This window comes from Camelus bactrianus, chromosome 17, assembly GCF_048773025.1.
Source record: "Camelus bactrianus isolate YW-2024 breed Bactrian camel chromosome 17, ASM4877302v1, whole genome shotgun sequence".
In the NCBI taxonomy this organism is placed as follows: Eukaryota; Metazoa; Chordata; class Mammalia; order Artiodactyla; family Camelidae; genus Camelus; species Camelus bactrianus.
The window spans coordinates 40,996,953-41,013,082 of NC_133555.1; the positions used below are offsets into that span (position 1 = coordinate 40,996,953).

At 56.3% G+C, this 16,130-nt stretch overlaps 1 protein-coding gene across 4 annotated transcripts; it reads left to right on the top strand.

The window, feature by feature from the left end:
- Positions 1–2,033: 2,033 nt before the first annotated feature.
- XIRP1 (xin actin binding repeat containing 1) lies at positions 2,034–11,235 on the top strand. Of its 4 annotated transcripts, none has more exons than XM_074345199.1 (3): positions 2,034–2,173; positions 5,112–8,466; positions 8,894–9,036. In XM_074345199.1, exons 2-3 carry the CDS (start codon positions 5,116–5,118, stop codon positions 8,900–8,902), a joined length of 3,360 nt encoding a protein of 1,119 aa, XP_074201300.1. In that variant the 5' UTR covers positions 2,034–2,173; positions 5,112–5,115; the 3' UTR covers positions 8,903–9,036. The 4 variants fall into 4 exon arrangements, with proteins under 4 accessions (XP_074201300.1, XP_074201297.1, XP_074201298.1 ...); XM_074345198.1 differs by adding an exon at positions 4,869–4,978 and having other exon boundaries at positions 2,039–2,173; positions 5,112–11,235; XM_074345196.1 differs by having other exon boundaries at positions 5,112–11,235.
- Positions 11,236–16,130: the final 4,895 nt, after the last annotated feature.

Below are 16,130 nucleotides of genomic sequence, written 5' to 3' on the forward strand. Positions count from 1 at the left end.
ACCCTCATTACACACAACGCAGCCCACGAAGTCTACTTGCTAGAAGACTAAAAATTTAGCTCAGAGCTTCCTCAGAGCCAGGGCAAAGAGGGAAACACCATCCATTATGGGATTTTCAGTGTCTGTAATGGTCCTATCAAATAGAACTTTCCACCATGATGGAAAAGCTCTTCACTGTCCAATATAGTTGTTACTAGGCACATGTTTCTACAGAGCATTTAAACTGTGGCTAGTGTGATAGAGGAATAGAATTTTAAATTTGATGTTATTTTAATCCGTTTAAATGAAAACAGTTACATGCGGCTAGTGGCCACTGTACTGGACAGCACAGTTGTATTCGATAAAAACAAACCAGGTGGTCGGGGAAAGCCTCTTTCTTAATAATGAGGCCTGAAACATTTCTACCACGAGTTATCACGCTGGAGATGAATACAAAGGGGGTTCCGCCGGGCACTTTTCTTACGTATGTAACCACAGCAGGCCCTTCTATAGCATGTGCTCTGTGCCATGCACTCTCAGAAAACCTTCTCATACATGAATTCATTCAATTCTCAAAGCCACACTAGAAGGCAGGCACTAAGACGTCTCTTTCCTGGCCTGAGAGGAAGTGTGTCTCCCTGCCCCTCCCAGGGACAGCCAAGCAGCCCGGGGAGTAGACAGAGGGATAGGAGGGAGGGCAGGAAAAGCAGGAAGAGGGAGGAAGCCAGGGAGAGGGGGCCCCCAGACACCCCCCTCTCCCTACCCCCAGGCCAACACTGCCTGTCTGATGGTGACTCATGGAAAGAGTGAGCTGTGCCTGGCATCACTCCCTGGCACCAGGGGACACTCAGGATGTCAGAAGGAAGACCCTGTTCCGTCAGGTGATGGAATGCACCTGCATGGCCTTTGACACAGAGCCTGGGCAGTGCCTCCTTCACGTGTGCCCTGCAAGGTCCCCTGACGCCCCTCACCATGCTGCCCTTCCCGGACTAAATGCCAGGGTATCTTGAGCCTACTGAGCCCCATGGACTGCGCAGCAGGCTTGAACCCCCCCCGCCTCCATCTGTGACTGGGAAGCTGATGACTCCAGGGTCAGAAATAACCCCGCAGTCAGCTCCCTGTGTGCCACCCCTCCCCTCCCGTCCCTTCCCAGAAAGTCTGGGCCTTGAGTCAGAGGGAAGAGCCCGAAAGTAAGCAAGGACCCAGATAATCTGCCGTGAATGCCACAGTGGAATTCTCTGATAAATCAGGGACCTAAAGAAGAATAGAGGCCTGGCAGGGGGTGGAGTGGGGGGTGGGCAGAGTATAGCTCAGTGGTAGAGTGCATGATGGTTCAATCCCCAGTACCTCAGTCAAATAAACAAACAAATAAGCAAAACAAACCTAATTACCTCCCCAATCCAAAAAAAAAAAAAAAGAATGTAGGTCTAGAAACTCAGATGTCTTTGCCCCAAACCCAGCTGCACTCAGAGCTGAACACACCTGTGCTTCGGAGGACAGGAGGGATGGGGGGGATGGGGGGGATGGGGGGGATGTCTTTAGTGCAGATGGAGTGCGGAAGAAGGAGGGCTGGGCCTTGCACTCAGAGGTACCCAGGCCAGGAACCGAGGGGCCCAGGTCTGCCATCAGGGGGCCTCCAGTCTCCTGGTAAGGTGGACACACACATTGCAGGTCAGGAATAGTCAGAGGCCAGTAAGGAGTAGGGAGGTGGGGGCTCACAGGATCGGGGGCAGGGCTACGCAGGTGTCAGATGCCCCTCATCATTCACTCCCTCAAAATAGTCTGGGATGTCCGCACCCCACACCCCAGTGGGTGAGTCACTGACCTCCATCCTCAGATCAGACTCGGATGAATGAAGCTCTCCCCCTCACTCCGCTCCCCCTCCTCAGCAGAAAGGACATGTAACCAATGCCCCGGATGGACAAGTAACTTCCACAGGCCCTAAAAATAACTGAACCACTTCATACTCTGAACTTAGCCTCCCCTACCCGCCCCTACCTTGGCCCACCCCCTAGCCAGCCAGATAAAAGCAGCTGCCCGAGCTGGCAGGGGACAGAGACCCAGAGCCAGGGCAGCGAGAAAGCATCTGACAGAGTCAGCAGAGCAAGACTCGCCTCCAACAAGAGGAACGACAGACCCTTAGGCCAAACCTGCCACAGACCCCAAGCCCCCATCAGACAAGCAGGACCCTCAGGTGAGTAACCTGCCCCTGTGTCTCTTCATGGCAGGGCTGGCTCTCCAGGCGGGGATCCCCTCCGGACCCGCTCGGGGTAGCGTGTTTTAGGGGAGGCTGATGAGGGGAAGGGGGTACCGAGTATCTGGAGGCAGAGGAGTGGAGGGGCCTGATACAAAGATTCCACGAGAAGTTAAGGGAGAGTTACATGAGCCCCTGAGAGCTCTCAGAGTGGCTGCCACAGGCCTGAGGCCTGCAGAGGGACAGGTTCTAGCCAGCCTGGCATAATACAGAAAGGCTTTCAGGAAGAAGTGGCCTGGAGTTGTGACTTTTAACATACAGGTATGGAGCTCCTCAGGCTCCATGGCTTCTTCCCAGGGAAGCCCCAGCTAGGCCCAGTGTCTGGGAGAAAGCGGACAGAGGACGGGGGGAGGAGACGTGGGGGTTGGAGGGTGGTAAGCAGGCCCGACTCTGCACTGCCAGGACAAGCCCCGTGCCCCACTGTTGTGGGTGAAAGTCCTGGCATATCTGGCCCCAGGAATGTCCCCCCAGGGCTGGCCTGAGCCCAGCTCCCCACATACCATGGCCTTGGGCCTGCGATGGCATACAGACCACCGTCTTGCCCAGTGGGAAAGCCCTTGGGGAAGACCTGCGGGGCACAAGGTGGGGAGACTAGATCTGAGTCTGGTGGCTGGGCCAAGAACGAGCAGACCTGGAGGCAAAAGCGGGGGTCGCCCTGAGAGGCTGGCCCAGCCCTAGGAGGACAAGCTCTGGGACACTCCTTAGGGCTCAGGCCCTTGCCCTAAGTCTGGTTCCAGTTCTGAATTCTGCCCTTGCCTTGCCCCTGTCCCTGCCCCTGAGAAACTGAAGCCCCAGGGGTCCCAGGCCAGGCAGGGGTGGGCTGGGAAGGTCTTGCCACTGCTTGGCAGAGTCTCCTGGGTCAGCTCCTTCCCCTCTTGGGGCCTGTTTCCCCATCTGAACCCTGAGGGGGTTGGGCTCAGCGATCTCGGAGGGTCCTCAGGGCTGCCATCCCTGGACTCCGTGACTCTGATGACTTGTGACCACAGCAGGGATTCTGGAGATTCCTGGGGGCGGGGGTGGGGTGGAGCTGGTAGCCTGTACATGCCATCTGCTCAGGCCACACTGGTGACAGGACAGGAAGGACATGGGGACAGTCAAAGTTTGCCTTTGGCAGGGGGCCCTCAACAGAACTCGGAAACTCAAGGAACCACCTAGAACTTGTGATGAGACTCAGGCTGCTGGCTTTAGAGTTCACACTCCTTGGGGCTCTGATGCCTTTGGTGGACATGCTGGGGTGGAGGTGAGGCAAGCAGGGCTCAGTTTCCCCCTCTTCTGAGGTAGCCATGAGGAGGAAGGCCTTCCCCCACCCCCAGGTCCCTTCGGCCAGGGGAGGGTTCTTCCGGCAGGTCAGGGGCCTGACACCAGCTCAGGAGGCAGAGGGCAGGGTCAGGGAGCCTGGGTCAGAGAAGGAGATGAGGTGGGTAGGGCGCCCAGGGTCCCACTGGCTGAGTCTGACCTCCCTCCCGAGCCCAGAGCTGCTGTGCTGAGGCCAGGACCTCGGCTATATTTAGCACTGAGTGTGGAGCAGAGCAGTGGGTCAGGGGCAGCAAGAGCGGAGGACATGCTTCTCATTCTTTCCCTACTGGCCTCTGGGGACTGTTAGTACACCTGTCACAAGACAGATAAGACACAGAAGACAGAGACCAGAGAAGGGCTTGAGCAGAGGGAGGCCGTGGGGTGGGGGGAGGCAGTGCTTTCGTGGAAGCTGGACACAGAGGGAGGAAAAAGAGGGGCGCAGAAGACTGGCCAGCTGCACACAGTTGGGGATGAGGCTCCCTGAGCAAGGGGGTGGGGCCATCCCTGAAGGAAGGCCCTCGGTCCCTCTGCCTCCCCTCCTTGTAGGTGACACCCTCACACCCTCTTGGGGTGCCTGCTGGGGAACAGACGGACACCACAGCTACTCAGAAAGCATCACACTCCCTACCTATAAGGTGTAGGAACCCCGAGCCAGCACTGCCTGCCGCTCATTCACCAAGATCTGACTCTGGGCCTCAGTGTCCTCATCTTTTTTTTTTTTTAATTGAAGTCAATTACAATGTGTCAATCTCTGGTGGTTTCCTCATCTTTTTTTTTAATATATATATATATAAACATTTTTTATTTCCTCATCTTTAATTAAGAGTGGTCAGGCCAGAAGAAACTTGAGGTGCCTCTAGCTCAGATCTTCTGAGTCTTGGCACAGAAAACCCCTACCTAGAATTCAGAATCAGGCTCTGCCTAACCAGGAGATACCTGGTGAACAGCTGGCCCTCCCTCAGACTTGACTGCTTCCGCTATAGCACGGGTTGCTGGCCCCTGCTTTGCCTCCCTGGGTTGGAGGGTGAATGGAGAGCCAGGAACTAAAGGCTGGGCAGGTTCCCGGGTGAAAGTGACAAGCACGCCCTCTGGTGTTAAGAAAGGAATTTCCTCTCCATGGGAAATAGTCACCAGTCTAGGGACCCACCTGTCACTGGCTGGAGATCCCTTAAGTCAGAATTCCCCCAGGCCACTCTCCTGGAAGTCTGCCAGGGAAAAACTGATTTTAGCAAAGGCAGGCGAGGATGGGGCATGTCCAGCTTGCCCACTGGAGGTTTGGGCATCCCTTGTGGGGCTGAAGGACAGAGCTTCAGACAGCAGTATCCTGCTTGCTCCCTAGGAACCCAGGTGATTCTGGGGAAGTAGGGACCAGCTTGATGGATGACTCCATATGCCCTAAGTTCAAGACTTGTCACACATCAACCATGCTGGTGGCAGGGTGAGACCCAGGTGAGGTCTGGAAAGGGAGGAGGTCTCTAAGCACATGCCCCTGGGCCCTGCCTCCTGCCATTTCTCCAAGCAAACAGCCCCCATCTCACCTAAGGCCCCCAGCCCCATCCTCATCTCTGCCCCCTCTCCTCAGAAGGATGGCCGACGCCCAGACACAGGTGGCCCCCACATCAACCGTCCCAGTGGCAACTGCAGAGGACCTGCCCCTCCCTCCACCACCTGCCCTGGAGGATCGGCCAACCCCGCCACCCAAAGAGTCCTTCTCGAAGTTCCACCAGCAGCGGCAAGCTAGCGAGCTCCGCCGCCTCTACAAGCACATCCACCCTGAGCTCCGCAAGAATCTGGCAGAGGCTGTGGCTGAAGACCTGGCTGAAGTCCTGGGTTCTGAGGAGCCCACCGAGGGTGACGTCCAGTGCATGCGTTGGATCTTTGAGAACTGGTGGCTGGATGCCATTGGGGACCGTGAGAAGCCACCTGCCAAGGAGCCCGTGCCTGGAGGCAGTGTGCAGGCCACCTCCCGGAAGTTTGAGGAAGGCTCCTTTGCCAACAGTATAGACCAGGAGCCAGCCGGACCCCGGCCATCCAGAGGGGACGTTCGTGCAGCCCGCTGGCTGTTTGAGACAAAGCCTCTGGATGAGCTGACAGGCCAGGCCAAGACAGCGGAGGCTACAGTGAGGGAGCCTGCAGCCAGCGGAGATGTCCAGGGTACCAGGATGCTCTTTGAAACACGACCGCTAGACCGCCTGGGCTCCCGCCCCTCTACCCAGGAGCAGAGCCCCTTGGAGCTGCGTTCGGAGATCCAGGAGCTGAAGGGCGATGTGAAAAAGACTGTGAAGCTGTTTCAAACGGAGCCGCTGTGTGCCATCCAGGATGCAGAGGGCACCATCCATGAGGTCAAGGCCGCCTGCCGGGAGGAGATCCAAAGCAATGCGGTGAGGTCTGCCCGTTGGCTCTTCGAGACCCAACCTCTGGATGCCATCAACCGGGATCCTAGCCAGGTGCGGGTGATCCGAGGGATCTCCCTGGAGGAGGCTGCCCGGCCCGATGTCAGCGCTACTCGCTGGATCTTTGAGACACAGCCCCTGGATGCCATCCGGGAGATCTTGGTGGACGAGAAGGACTTCCAGCCATCCCCAGACCTTATCCCTCCTGGCCCAGATGTACAGCAGCAGCGGCATCTGTTTGAGACCCGAGCATTAGACACTCTAAAGGGGGAAGAAGAGTCTGGAGCAGAGGCCCCACCCAAAGAGGAAGTGGTTCCTGGTGATGTCCGCTCCACCCTATGGCTATTTGAGACAAAGCCCCTGGACACACTCAAAGACAAAGTCCAAGTGGGTCACCTGCAGCGGGTGGGTTCCCCGGAAGGTGAGGGGTTCATGTATGAACGTCTACCCAGTGATAGCTCCTCAGCACTGTCCCTCTCTCAGAGTGCCCCCCAGAAGGATGGGGTGAAGGGAGATGTGAAGGCCTTCAAGAACCTTTTTGAGACCCTTCCCCTGGACAGCATTGGGCAGGGTGAAGCTTTGGCCCATGGGAATGTAAGCAGAGCAGAAGGAACTGATTCTGCCGGGCAGTCTCAGGACACAGGATCCCCAGTTTACGCCATGCAGGATGGCAAAGGCCACCTCCATGCCCTGACTTCTGTCAGCAGAGAGCAGGTAGTTGGAGGTGATGTGCAGGGCTACAGGTGGATGTTTGAGACACAGCCCCTGGACCAACTAGGAAGAAGCCCCAGTACTGTTGACGTGGTACGCGGCATCACCCGACAGGAAGTAGTGGCTGGAGATGTGGGCACTGCCCGGTGGCTCTTTGAGACCCAGCCCCTGGAGGTAATCCACCAACAGGAGCAGCAGGAACGGCGGGAAGAAGAAGGAAAGCCTCAGGGAGGCCCTCAGCCTGATGCATCCCCCAAGGGTGATGTGCAGACCATCCGATGGTTGTTTGAGACATGCCCGATGAGTGAGTTGGCCGAGAAGCAGGGGTCAGAGGTCACAGATCCCACAACGAGGGCCAAGGCACAGTCCTGCACCTGGATGTTCACACCCCAAACCCCGGACAGGCCAGAAGGCTCCAGGGAGCAGCACCTTCGGGTTAGCCAGGTCCAAATGGGGGAAAGACAGACAGACAGGCATGTCTTTGAGACTGAGCCTCTGCAGGCCTCAGGCCGTCCCTGTGGAAGAGGGCTTGTGCGCTACTGCAGCAGAGTGGACATCCCTTCAGGGCAGGTGTCTCGTCAGAAGGAGGTTTTCCAGGCCCTGGAGGCAGGCAAGAGGGAAGATCAGGAGTCCAGGGTAATCCCTGAGCCCATCCCAGCGGGCTCTGTGCACAAGTTCACCTGGCTCTTTGAGAACTGCCCCATGGGATCCCTGGCAGCTGAAAGCATCCGAGGCGGCAACCTCCAGGAAGAGCAGCCCATGGGCCCCTCAGGTGACGGGGCGCTGGAGAGGCAGGAGACTGCAGCTGAGGGGACCCTGCGGACTCTGCACGCCACGCCTGGCATCCTGCACCACAGAGGCATCCTCATGGAGGCCCGAGGGCCAGGGGAGCTCTGCCTTGCCAAGTACGTGATCCCAGGCCCAGGGCAGGGGGGCCCCCATGTACGGAAGGAGGAGCTGGTGTCTGGAGAGCTTCCCAGGATCGTCCGCCAAGTGCTGCGCAGGCCAGATGTGGACCAGCAAGGGCTGCTGGTGCAGGAGGACCCAGTGGGCCAGCTTCGACTCAAGCCACTGAAGCTGCCAGCACCAGGCAGCAATGGAAATGTGGAAGACATGGATCCTGAGTTCCAGCAGTTGCTGGCTTGTGGCCTTGGGACCTCGGTGGCAAGGACAGGGCTACTGATGCAGGAGACAGAGCAGGGCCTGGTTGCACTGACGGCCTACTCCCTGCAGCCCCGGTTAATCAGCAGGGCCCCCGAGAGGAGCAGTGTGCAGCTGCTGGCCAGCTGCATAGACAAAGGAGACCTCAGTAGCCTGCACAGTCTGCGGTGGGAGCCACCAGCTGACTCAAGTCCAGTGCTGGCCAGTGAAGGTACCCAGAGGCTGCCCCTGACTGACAGCATCATCCATGTTCCCCCACTGGACACAAACATGGGAATGGGGCATCTGAGAGGGCCAGGGGTCACCCCCTGTCCCCCACAGACCACTAAGGCAGTCCCTCAGGCTGGGGAAGAAAAGCAGGAAAGGAGGTGCACTGGGCAGAAAGGCATGGCAGCTTTGGGAAAGTTGAACGGAGCCACGACTATGCCCCCAGAGACCGGGGCCCCAGACCTCCAGGCCGCCATGCAGAGTCTGCGGATGGCAACAACTGAAGCCCAAAGCCTGCACCAGCAAGTTCAGAGCAAGAACAAGCAGGGCTCCGCCCTTGGAGCCGCCTCTATGCCCTTCCAGGGTGGGTTTCTGCAAGCACCAGCCACGGCCATTGGGACTGCCCAGAACAACATCAGGCCTCTGGCTGGAGGCGACCCCAGGATCCCAGCAGCCCCCAGAAAGGTCAGTGGGGAACAGAAAGCACTGCCTAGAGGGCTGTCTGGGGGGTGGGTAACTATTCAGGATGGCATCTACACTGCTCACCCCGTGAGGACCTCTGACCCACCCGGGGGTATCCGGGCTTCTGAGAGAGAACCCCTGCCAAGGAGCAGGGAGTCTGCCCCCTCAGCCCAGGCTCTCGGCCCACTCCCGGAAGACCCAGGTCAGGGTCTTGGGCCTGGGCAAGAGGAGCCTGGGGGCCACACACAGAAGGCCTGGGGGCCTCCAGAGAAGGTGATGGCAGGACTTGGCCCAGGGGGCCTCCAAGCTGCAGAGAACACCTTGAAGGCTGCCCCTTTAGCCCACCACATTCTGGCCTCTGGGCCTCAGGCTGCAGGTGCCAACCTGCATTCCCATAATGCTTCTGTTCCTCCTCCTCCTCCTCTCCCAGCTGCTGTGACAGGACCTGATTTCCCAGCACAAGGCGGCCATGATGAGGACACCACCCACCAGGCCTCCAAGCCCCAGAAGGACCCTCTTCACTCCCACAGCAGCCCTGCTGGCCAAAGAAGTCCTGGGGAATCACAGGCAAAGACCCTGAAACTGGAGCCCACCACACCCCCAAGGAAGAAGCCCCAGCTGCCCCCTAAACCTGCACACCTAAGCCAGATCCCCCTTCCTCACTGGTTATCCAAGCCCTCAGCCCTCTCTCCCAGTTCCTCTAAGGAAATAGGACAAGGAAAACACAAACAGGGTGAAGCTGGTACAGCCAACCATGATCCTCAGCCAACCAAAGTCCCCACTATTGCAGGCCAGGGCCCAGTATCTCTGGCTGGATGCTCCACTGGACAGAGCCATCCCAGCCCCCAACATGGCCCTAGCATTATGGCTTCCAGGCCCACCAAGAGTCAGGCTGCAGGCAGCAGTGACCAGAGCCCCAAGCCCCACAAGCTCTTAGCTCTCAGCAGTGACCTCACCTCACTGCAACAGGGCCCCAGCTTCCCAGAAGAGAAGTGCATGGATGGTTCCCAGCAAGGGGCCCCTGAGAGCCCCAAGATTCTGCAGGGAAGCCAGCAAGAGCTCCAGGGCCTCCTGAGCCAGGTGCAGGCCCTGGAGAAGGAGGCTGAAAGCACTGTGGACGTGCAGGCGCTGAGAAGGCTCTTTGAGGCTGTGCCCCAGCTGAGAAGGGCCCCCCAGGCTCCTGCTGTCCCCTGCAAGCCTGAGGTCTCAGTGGAGCAGGCCTTTGGGGAGCTGACAAAAGTCAGCACAGAGGTTGCCCGGCTGAAGGAACAGACCCTAGCCAGGCTGATGGACATTGAGGAGGCTGTGCACAAGGCCCTCAGCTCCATGTCTAGCCTCCAGCCAGGGGCTAACACCAGGGGTCATTCCCAGGTGACCCCAAAGGACCACGGTGCCCGCAAGATCAGTGTTACAGATAGCAGTAGAGACAAACCTGACTATACAGGCCAGGAGATCAGGGTTCAAACTGCAGTCAAGAGCCAAAAGGAGGTGACATGCCATTCTGAGGTCCAGCATCAAGCCAAGGTCAGAAATCACACAGAAGCCAGAAGTCAAGCAGCCCTGACCACCGCTCGCACCAGAAGTCTGGAGACACTGAGAGAAGATTCCGGCCTCCCTAGAGTGTTACCTCCCAGCAGAGATTCACCCTCCTCCTCAAGCTTCATTTCCATCCAGTCAGCCACAAGGAAGCTTCCAGAAGCTCCCAGCCCCAGAGGCAGCCCGGAAATATCAGTGAAAAGGGCACACCTCACCCAGGTTGTGGGCCAGGCTCAGCTTTACCAGAAGGGTGTCCAGGACAAGGCTGGGAAAAAAGAGGTCACCCAGTGCTCTGGACAGCCCGAGCCTGTCCCTACCTCAGCCAGCTCCCTGCCCACCAGGCGGCAGAAGAGCGTTCTGGAGCTGCAGACCAGGCCGGGAGGCTCTCAGTGCCACGGAGCCACAAGAACGGTGACTGAACAGTACGAGAGTGTGGACCAGTGCGGGAACACGGCGCTCACATCACCCACCATGGTCACTGAGCCTACAGAGTCCCTGAGGGGCCCAGGCCCCCACCCCGGACTCCATGCCTCCCCCTTGATGCGACAGTTCCTGCGCAGCCCCGCCGGGCTCAGCGGGGGCCTGGCAGAAGCCGGGATGGTGCGCGTGCCCTGTGGCCACTCGCAGCCAGCGGCCCAGTGAGCCTCTCCGCCTCCCGCCACGGCCTCCCACCCATCCCCAGCGCCTGAGGACGGAGGTGGGTCCCTACCTCTCACACAGATGAGAGGACCAAGAAGAAAGGGCAGCTTCCGAGACTTGTGGGCAGTGTCCCTTTTGTCGGCGGGTTTCTTGAAAAAGGGGGAAGGAAAAGTTGAGACGGCGCGCCTGAGGAGCCGGAGCACAGGAGCTCGCGGCGACGTCATACGTGCAGACGCATGCGCTCCTTGCACAGGCTTGGCCCGCGCGGCGACACGAGCGCACCCGCAGGAAGGAGCCCCCCCACCCCCGCGAGTGACCCTCTACTTCAGCCTTTATTTCTTTTATTATGAGTCTAATGTTCTCAGTCTTATGCCCCTTCACTGTTGGAGAGGATAGGGCTGGTTGGATCCAGGCCCCTTCATCACTATCTCCAATGTCCAGCGGCTCATCCTGGCAGCCCAAAGATCACAGGGAAAAGGCCAGCGATCAGCAGTGTCCCTAGAAGCTAAAGGTACTGCCTCTCCACTCCTACTGCCCCTCACTTTGCACCCCAAATGGGAAGGATAGAGTCTGAATAAACCCAAGTTTTAGTCTCTCCTCTTCGTGTCTATTTGTGCGGATGTCCCAGAGTCTGGGTCCTCACTGTGGGGGAAAAACAGCCACACCTCCAGGTGCTCCTTTTTCCCAGCCGCAAAAGTGTTGGAAGGCTCTAAAAAGCCACACCTTCTACCATCTTGCTGGGAACCAGAAAGGCCTGCCCATCCCCTGTTCTCCTTGCTCCCCAAGCCCCATACATACACACACTGCTGCCTCTCTATCTCTGATTTCCCTCCTGGAGGTTCTCAGGCAGCATCCTGGAGTGAAATCTGAACAGATTCCTGCTCCAGAGTGGACGAATGGCCCAGCCAGGCCTGGGAAGGAGGGAGGGTGACAAGCCAATAGAACTCCAGTAGCCAAGATGGCTGGACCACTTCCTTCCGGTCAGGCCAGGTGCAATGTGCAGAGCAGGGGTTCCTGGGAAGGGAAGAGCATAGATCCTGGCCTAGGAAGTCAGAATGACTTGGTGAAGGGTCCTTTCAACACTCTCAAAAATTATTGAGCGCCTGCTGCATGCCAGGCCTGTAATAGGCAGCAGGGACCCAGAGGTGAGGTCTAATGGGGTCATGCTCTCAGGGACCTGACTTTCTAGGATGAAAAGGCAGAGAGACTATGAGTAAACAGGAAAAATCTGATCAGGAATAACGGCTGTACACCTGACTAGGTACATCTGCCACTCTAGGGTAGGGGTCTTAAAACATGATGATGTGACAGTGATGGGGGTTGCCTTAGAGAATGTGACCAAGGCAGACCTCTGCAAAGGGAAAAAAAAAATTCACCTAAGATCTGAATAACAAAGAGCCAGTTATGGGAAAAATTAGGGGGAAGTCCCTGCTAGGCAGCGGGACAAGCACCTGCAAAAACCCAGAGGTGGGAGTAAGTGTAGTTCCTGGATTTCTTAGATACCCTTCCATATAAGAAGGGGGTTTACCAACTACGACTGTCCACTCCTCTCACACATACACACATCCTGTCCCCCACAAGGTTAGGTGGGAACATGCCCACACTTTGCTTCAGTTGAACAGGTAGGCTTCCATCCCACCAGCAGCCAAGGGCTCAGCCCTCCATCCCCCTCCCAGGCCCCTAATTGCCTGCTCCACTGACATTCCCCTAGGGCAGCAGAGTCTGAGCTGGAAGCAGCCTGTCCCCTGGAAGACTGTGGTGTGTGAGAGCAATTAAGATAGCAAATCTACCTACCTGGGCTTGTTACACACCTTGCTATCACCCCCTCACCACATGTCCCTGCCCTCTGTGGAATCTCACTTGATTACAGGGCCCAGCAGCTTATAGCATGACTGTTCCCAGTGTTCTCATTTGTAAAGTGGGCACAATTATAGTGCCTACTATTGTGAAGATTACGTGAATTAATATGTGTAAAGTGTTTGGAGCTAAGCCCAGCATCTGGAACTCAAGGATGTTCACTTTTAGTATTGTAATTATTAGTTTTACTGTATCTCTTTTCTCACCTCCAGGTGGAGTCCCTGTCTTGGTCATCTCAGTGTCCTTACTGCTTATCACAAGTGCCTAGAAGCACTGCATAAATGTCAAATAAATGAACCCATAGATAAGTAAAATGATGGAGTGAATTCACTGATTCAGCTAACTAACATTTATTGAGCACCTACTTCGTGACAGGTTCCATCCAGGGTGCTGAGAATAGAGATGAACATGGCAGAATTTATTCCTGACCTCATGGAACTTAAAGAGGACAGTATATTATAAGCAGATAAGTTTAGAAGGGAGCGATAGTGCAAAGGAAGCAAAAACAAGGTCAGTCCACGAGAAAAGGGTTGGCAGTTACTTTAGCTTTGGTGGGTGGATAAGGCATCCCTGGGGAAGTGACCTGAATGACAAAGGAGCCAGTACTAACGCCTGGAGGTGGCGGCTTAGGAGGAAGAGTGGGGAGAGGTTGGTGTGCGGATGCTGAGCGCGCCAGCAGGCAACTCGCACCAGGGAGAGCAGCGGCCGCTTGGTGACGCCTCGCCCAGTGCCCTGTACACCTGCTGTCACACCTACCTCTAAGGCCTAGGTGCTGCCTCTCCTCCAGCCGGGGAAGGGGTGGGCCTTGAAGCTGCGGCGGGAGGCGGAGCGTGAGAGGCCCAGACTCCGCCCCGGAGCCGGGGGGGGGGAGGGGGGCGTGTTCCCGTCCTCCGTCGCCAAGGTGACGATGACGTCACAGGGGCCGCAGGGTTCGGAACGTTTCGGGCGGCAGCTGTTGCTAGGAAACGCGGGACAGGCGCGCAGCCAGCGGCCGGCTCCGCGAGGCAGACGCCGGACGCCAGTACGCGCCGTCCTGGCCGGCCCTTGCTCGGAGCCTCCCTCCCGGATTCCAGAAGGATGCCGGTTCCGGCCCTCACCCTTGTCGCGGCCTCGCCCGGCACCGTCCTGCCTGCCGGGCGCCTTCTCCCTTCTCCTAACTTTCTGTCACTGCCTCTGCGTCTCAAGTGTGTCTACCAGTCCTGGCCGCAGGTCATCATCCACTCCCCTTTCCTGGACCACTGCCATAGCCTCCTAAGTGGCCTTCCTCCCTTTGCCCTGTCTTTACAGTCTGTCATCCACCTGGCACCTAAAGACGGTGAAGAGTTTACCAGACCAAGTCACTTGTGTATAATACCCTTCACCGTCTTCCCAGCCCACCCAGTCTGAAATCTAAATCTTCTCAGCGGCCTGTATGACTAGAATGACTTGCCTCTACCTTCCTCTCCAACTTCTTTGCCCCACTCTCCTCACCCACATCCCTCTAGTTACACTGGCCTCCCAGATCTTCACTGAACGCACCAAGCTGATTCCTGTTTCAGCGCCTTTGCACTTGCTGTACCCTCTGCCTGGAAGTCTTTTCTCCCAGATCTTTAGTGGCTGGGTTCCTTCTCACTCAGATTCCAGTTCAAAGCCTATCTCTCTAGAAAGGCCTTTCCTGATGCATACCTTCCCTGCCTCGCCCACCTATCCCAGCACTACCCCCACCCACCCCAATCAAAAAGAAACCTTCCTCCAAGTTATCGTGCTGTTTTTTGTTTTCCTGAGGGAGGACCTATCACAATATGAAATTATTTCGCTCACGTATTTGCTTGTTTATTGTCAGTGTCTGTATACTATTCTTGCATAGCAAACTACCTCAGATTTAGTGGTTTAAACCATTTTATGATGCTCATGAATTCTGTGGGTCAGGAATTTGGACAGAACACAGCAGGGATGGCTTGTCTCTGTGCCATGATGTGTGGGGCCTCTGCTGGGAAATCCCAAAGGCTGGGGATAATCCGACAGCTAGGGCCTGCAAACATCTGAGGACTCACTCACTCAAATGTCTGGCGGTTGATGCTGGCTATTGGCTGGGATCTCAGCTGGGCTGTCAGCCAGAACACATACGCAAGGCCTCTCCGTGTGGCCCGGGCCTCCTCACAGTATGGCAGTCTCAGGTGGTTGGACTTCCTGCATTTCATCTCAAGGCTCCAAAGGCATGTGTCCCAACTAACAAGGCAGAAGCTGTATCGCCTTTTATGATCTAGCCTCAGAAGTCATGCAAAATCACTTCTGCTGCATTCTGTTGGTTACAAGTGACGTACAAGTCTGTGTAGTTTGACTGGAAGGAGAATTAAGGACACCACCTTTTGATGAGAAAGAGGCAACATTCTGGAAGAACATGTAGCCGTCTTTGGAAAGTGCCATTTCCACAGCCAAGTCTTCCCCCACCAGAATATTATCTCCATGCCAACGGCTGCTCACTTGTTTACTGTTGCATCTCCAGTACCTAGTATGGTACAGAAGCACATAGTAGGGCTCAAGCCATGATTTAGAGTGAGTAAATGAAGGTTTGTCTTTTAAGAAGTCATCTGAGCCCCGCTCTTCTCCCTGTAAGTATAATTCCCATGCCAGCCCTTGATTTTGGTCTGGCTTGCTTTGGAGGAAGCCCAGTATTTGCACTGGAAGGTGGGAGTCAAGTATAGTTTTTGTTTGTTTTTTGTTTTCTGGCGGGGAGTGGAAGGTGGGGGAGAAAGGGCAGTTATTGGAGACTGAGAAATGTGTAGCCAAATGAGGTTCTGGAACAGTGTTCTACTGTAAGGGGTGTTGAAAACCCAGTCTGTTTTTTCTCATTCTGAACTCTGGAAATGCCCAGGTGAGGACTGTGGTTTTGTCCTCTGGGCCATGGGGTGCAGGAAAGCAGCCTGGTGGGAATGGAGCTTTGGAGAGGTGCCTCGGGCAGCAGAGAGGGGGTTGGAATAGCTCGTAGGAGCCACTGCAGAGATCTGGGCAAGAGGTGGCCCTGAAGCCGCTCACATGCCTATTAAGGTACTCAAACTCTCCCTGCTTTGTTGTTGGTGAAGGATCTTCCATTTGATCTTCCCAAAGTCCTGAAGCCTGAAGTTTCTCCTCTTGTTTTCTCCTTTTCCATGAGGGGCAAACCAGAGAAGTCAGCCCAGGTTTCTCCTGGCCCTACCCCCTCACATCTATCTGTGGCTTCCCCCTTCCCCTCCCTTCCATCTCCGCTGTTGCTCGGAAAGGGTTTGGATGTCATATTTCAGCAACAGTCATCCCAATGCCCTTCCCACCTCCAGTGCCACCCTCAACTGTCAGTCCTCCAGTCCAGCCCTGCAGTGGCTCCTCACCACCTCCGCCATAAAATCCACACTCCTCAGGTCATTCAAGGCCTTTCTTGTGCAACTGTAACCTGTGTTTATAGCCTCTCTTGCTCCATTCCCCCAAGAGAATCATACCTTCCAGGTCCTTTAGTGTTGCATCCAGGCCACGTCATACCACCCTGGTTTTGTGAGGGCCACCTTACCCACTGGGCACAGCAGGTGGGGATGGAGTCTCCAGCCCACAATACTTTAGGGGTCCATGAAAATATTTTAACTTCTCTTACAACAAGAAGAAAAAAAAAAGAACTTTTAGGCAGA

Bases quoted from the DNA above. Each gene is read 5' to 3' on its own strand.
- XIRP1 (XM_074345196.1), top strand. From the start codon at position 5,116: ATGGCCGACGCCCAGACACAGGTGGCCCCCACATCAACCGTCCCAGTG.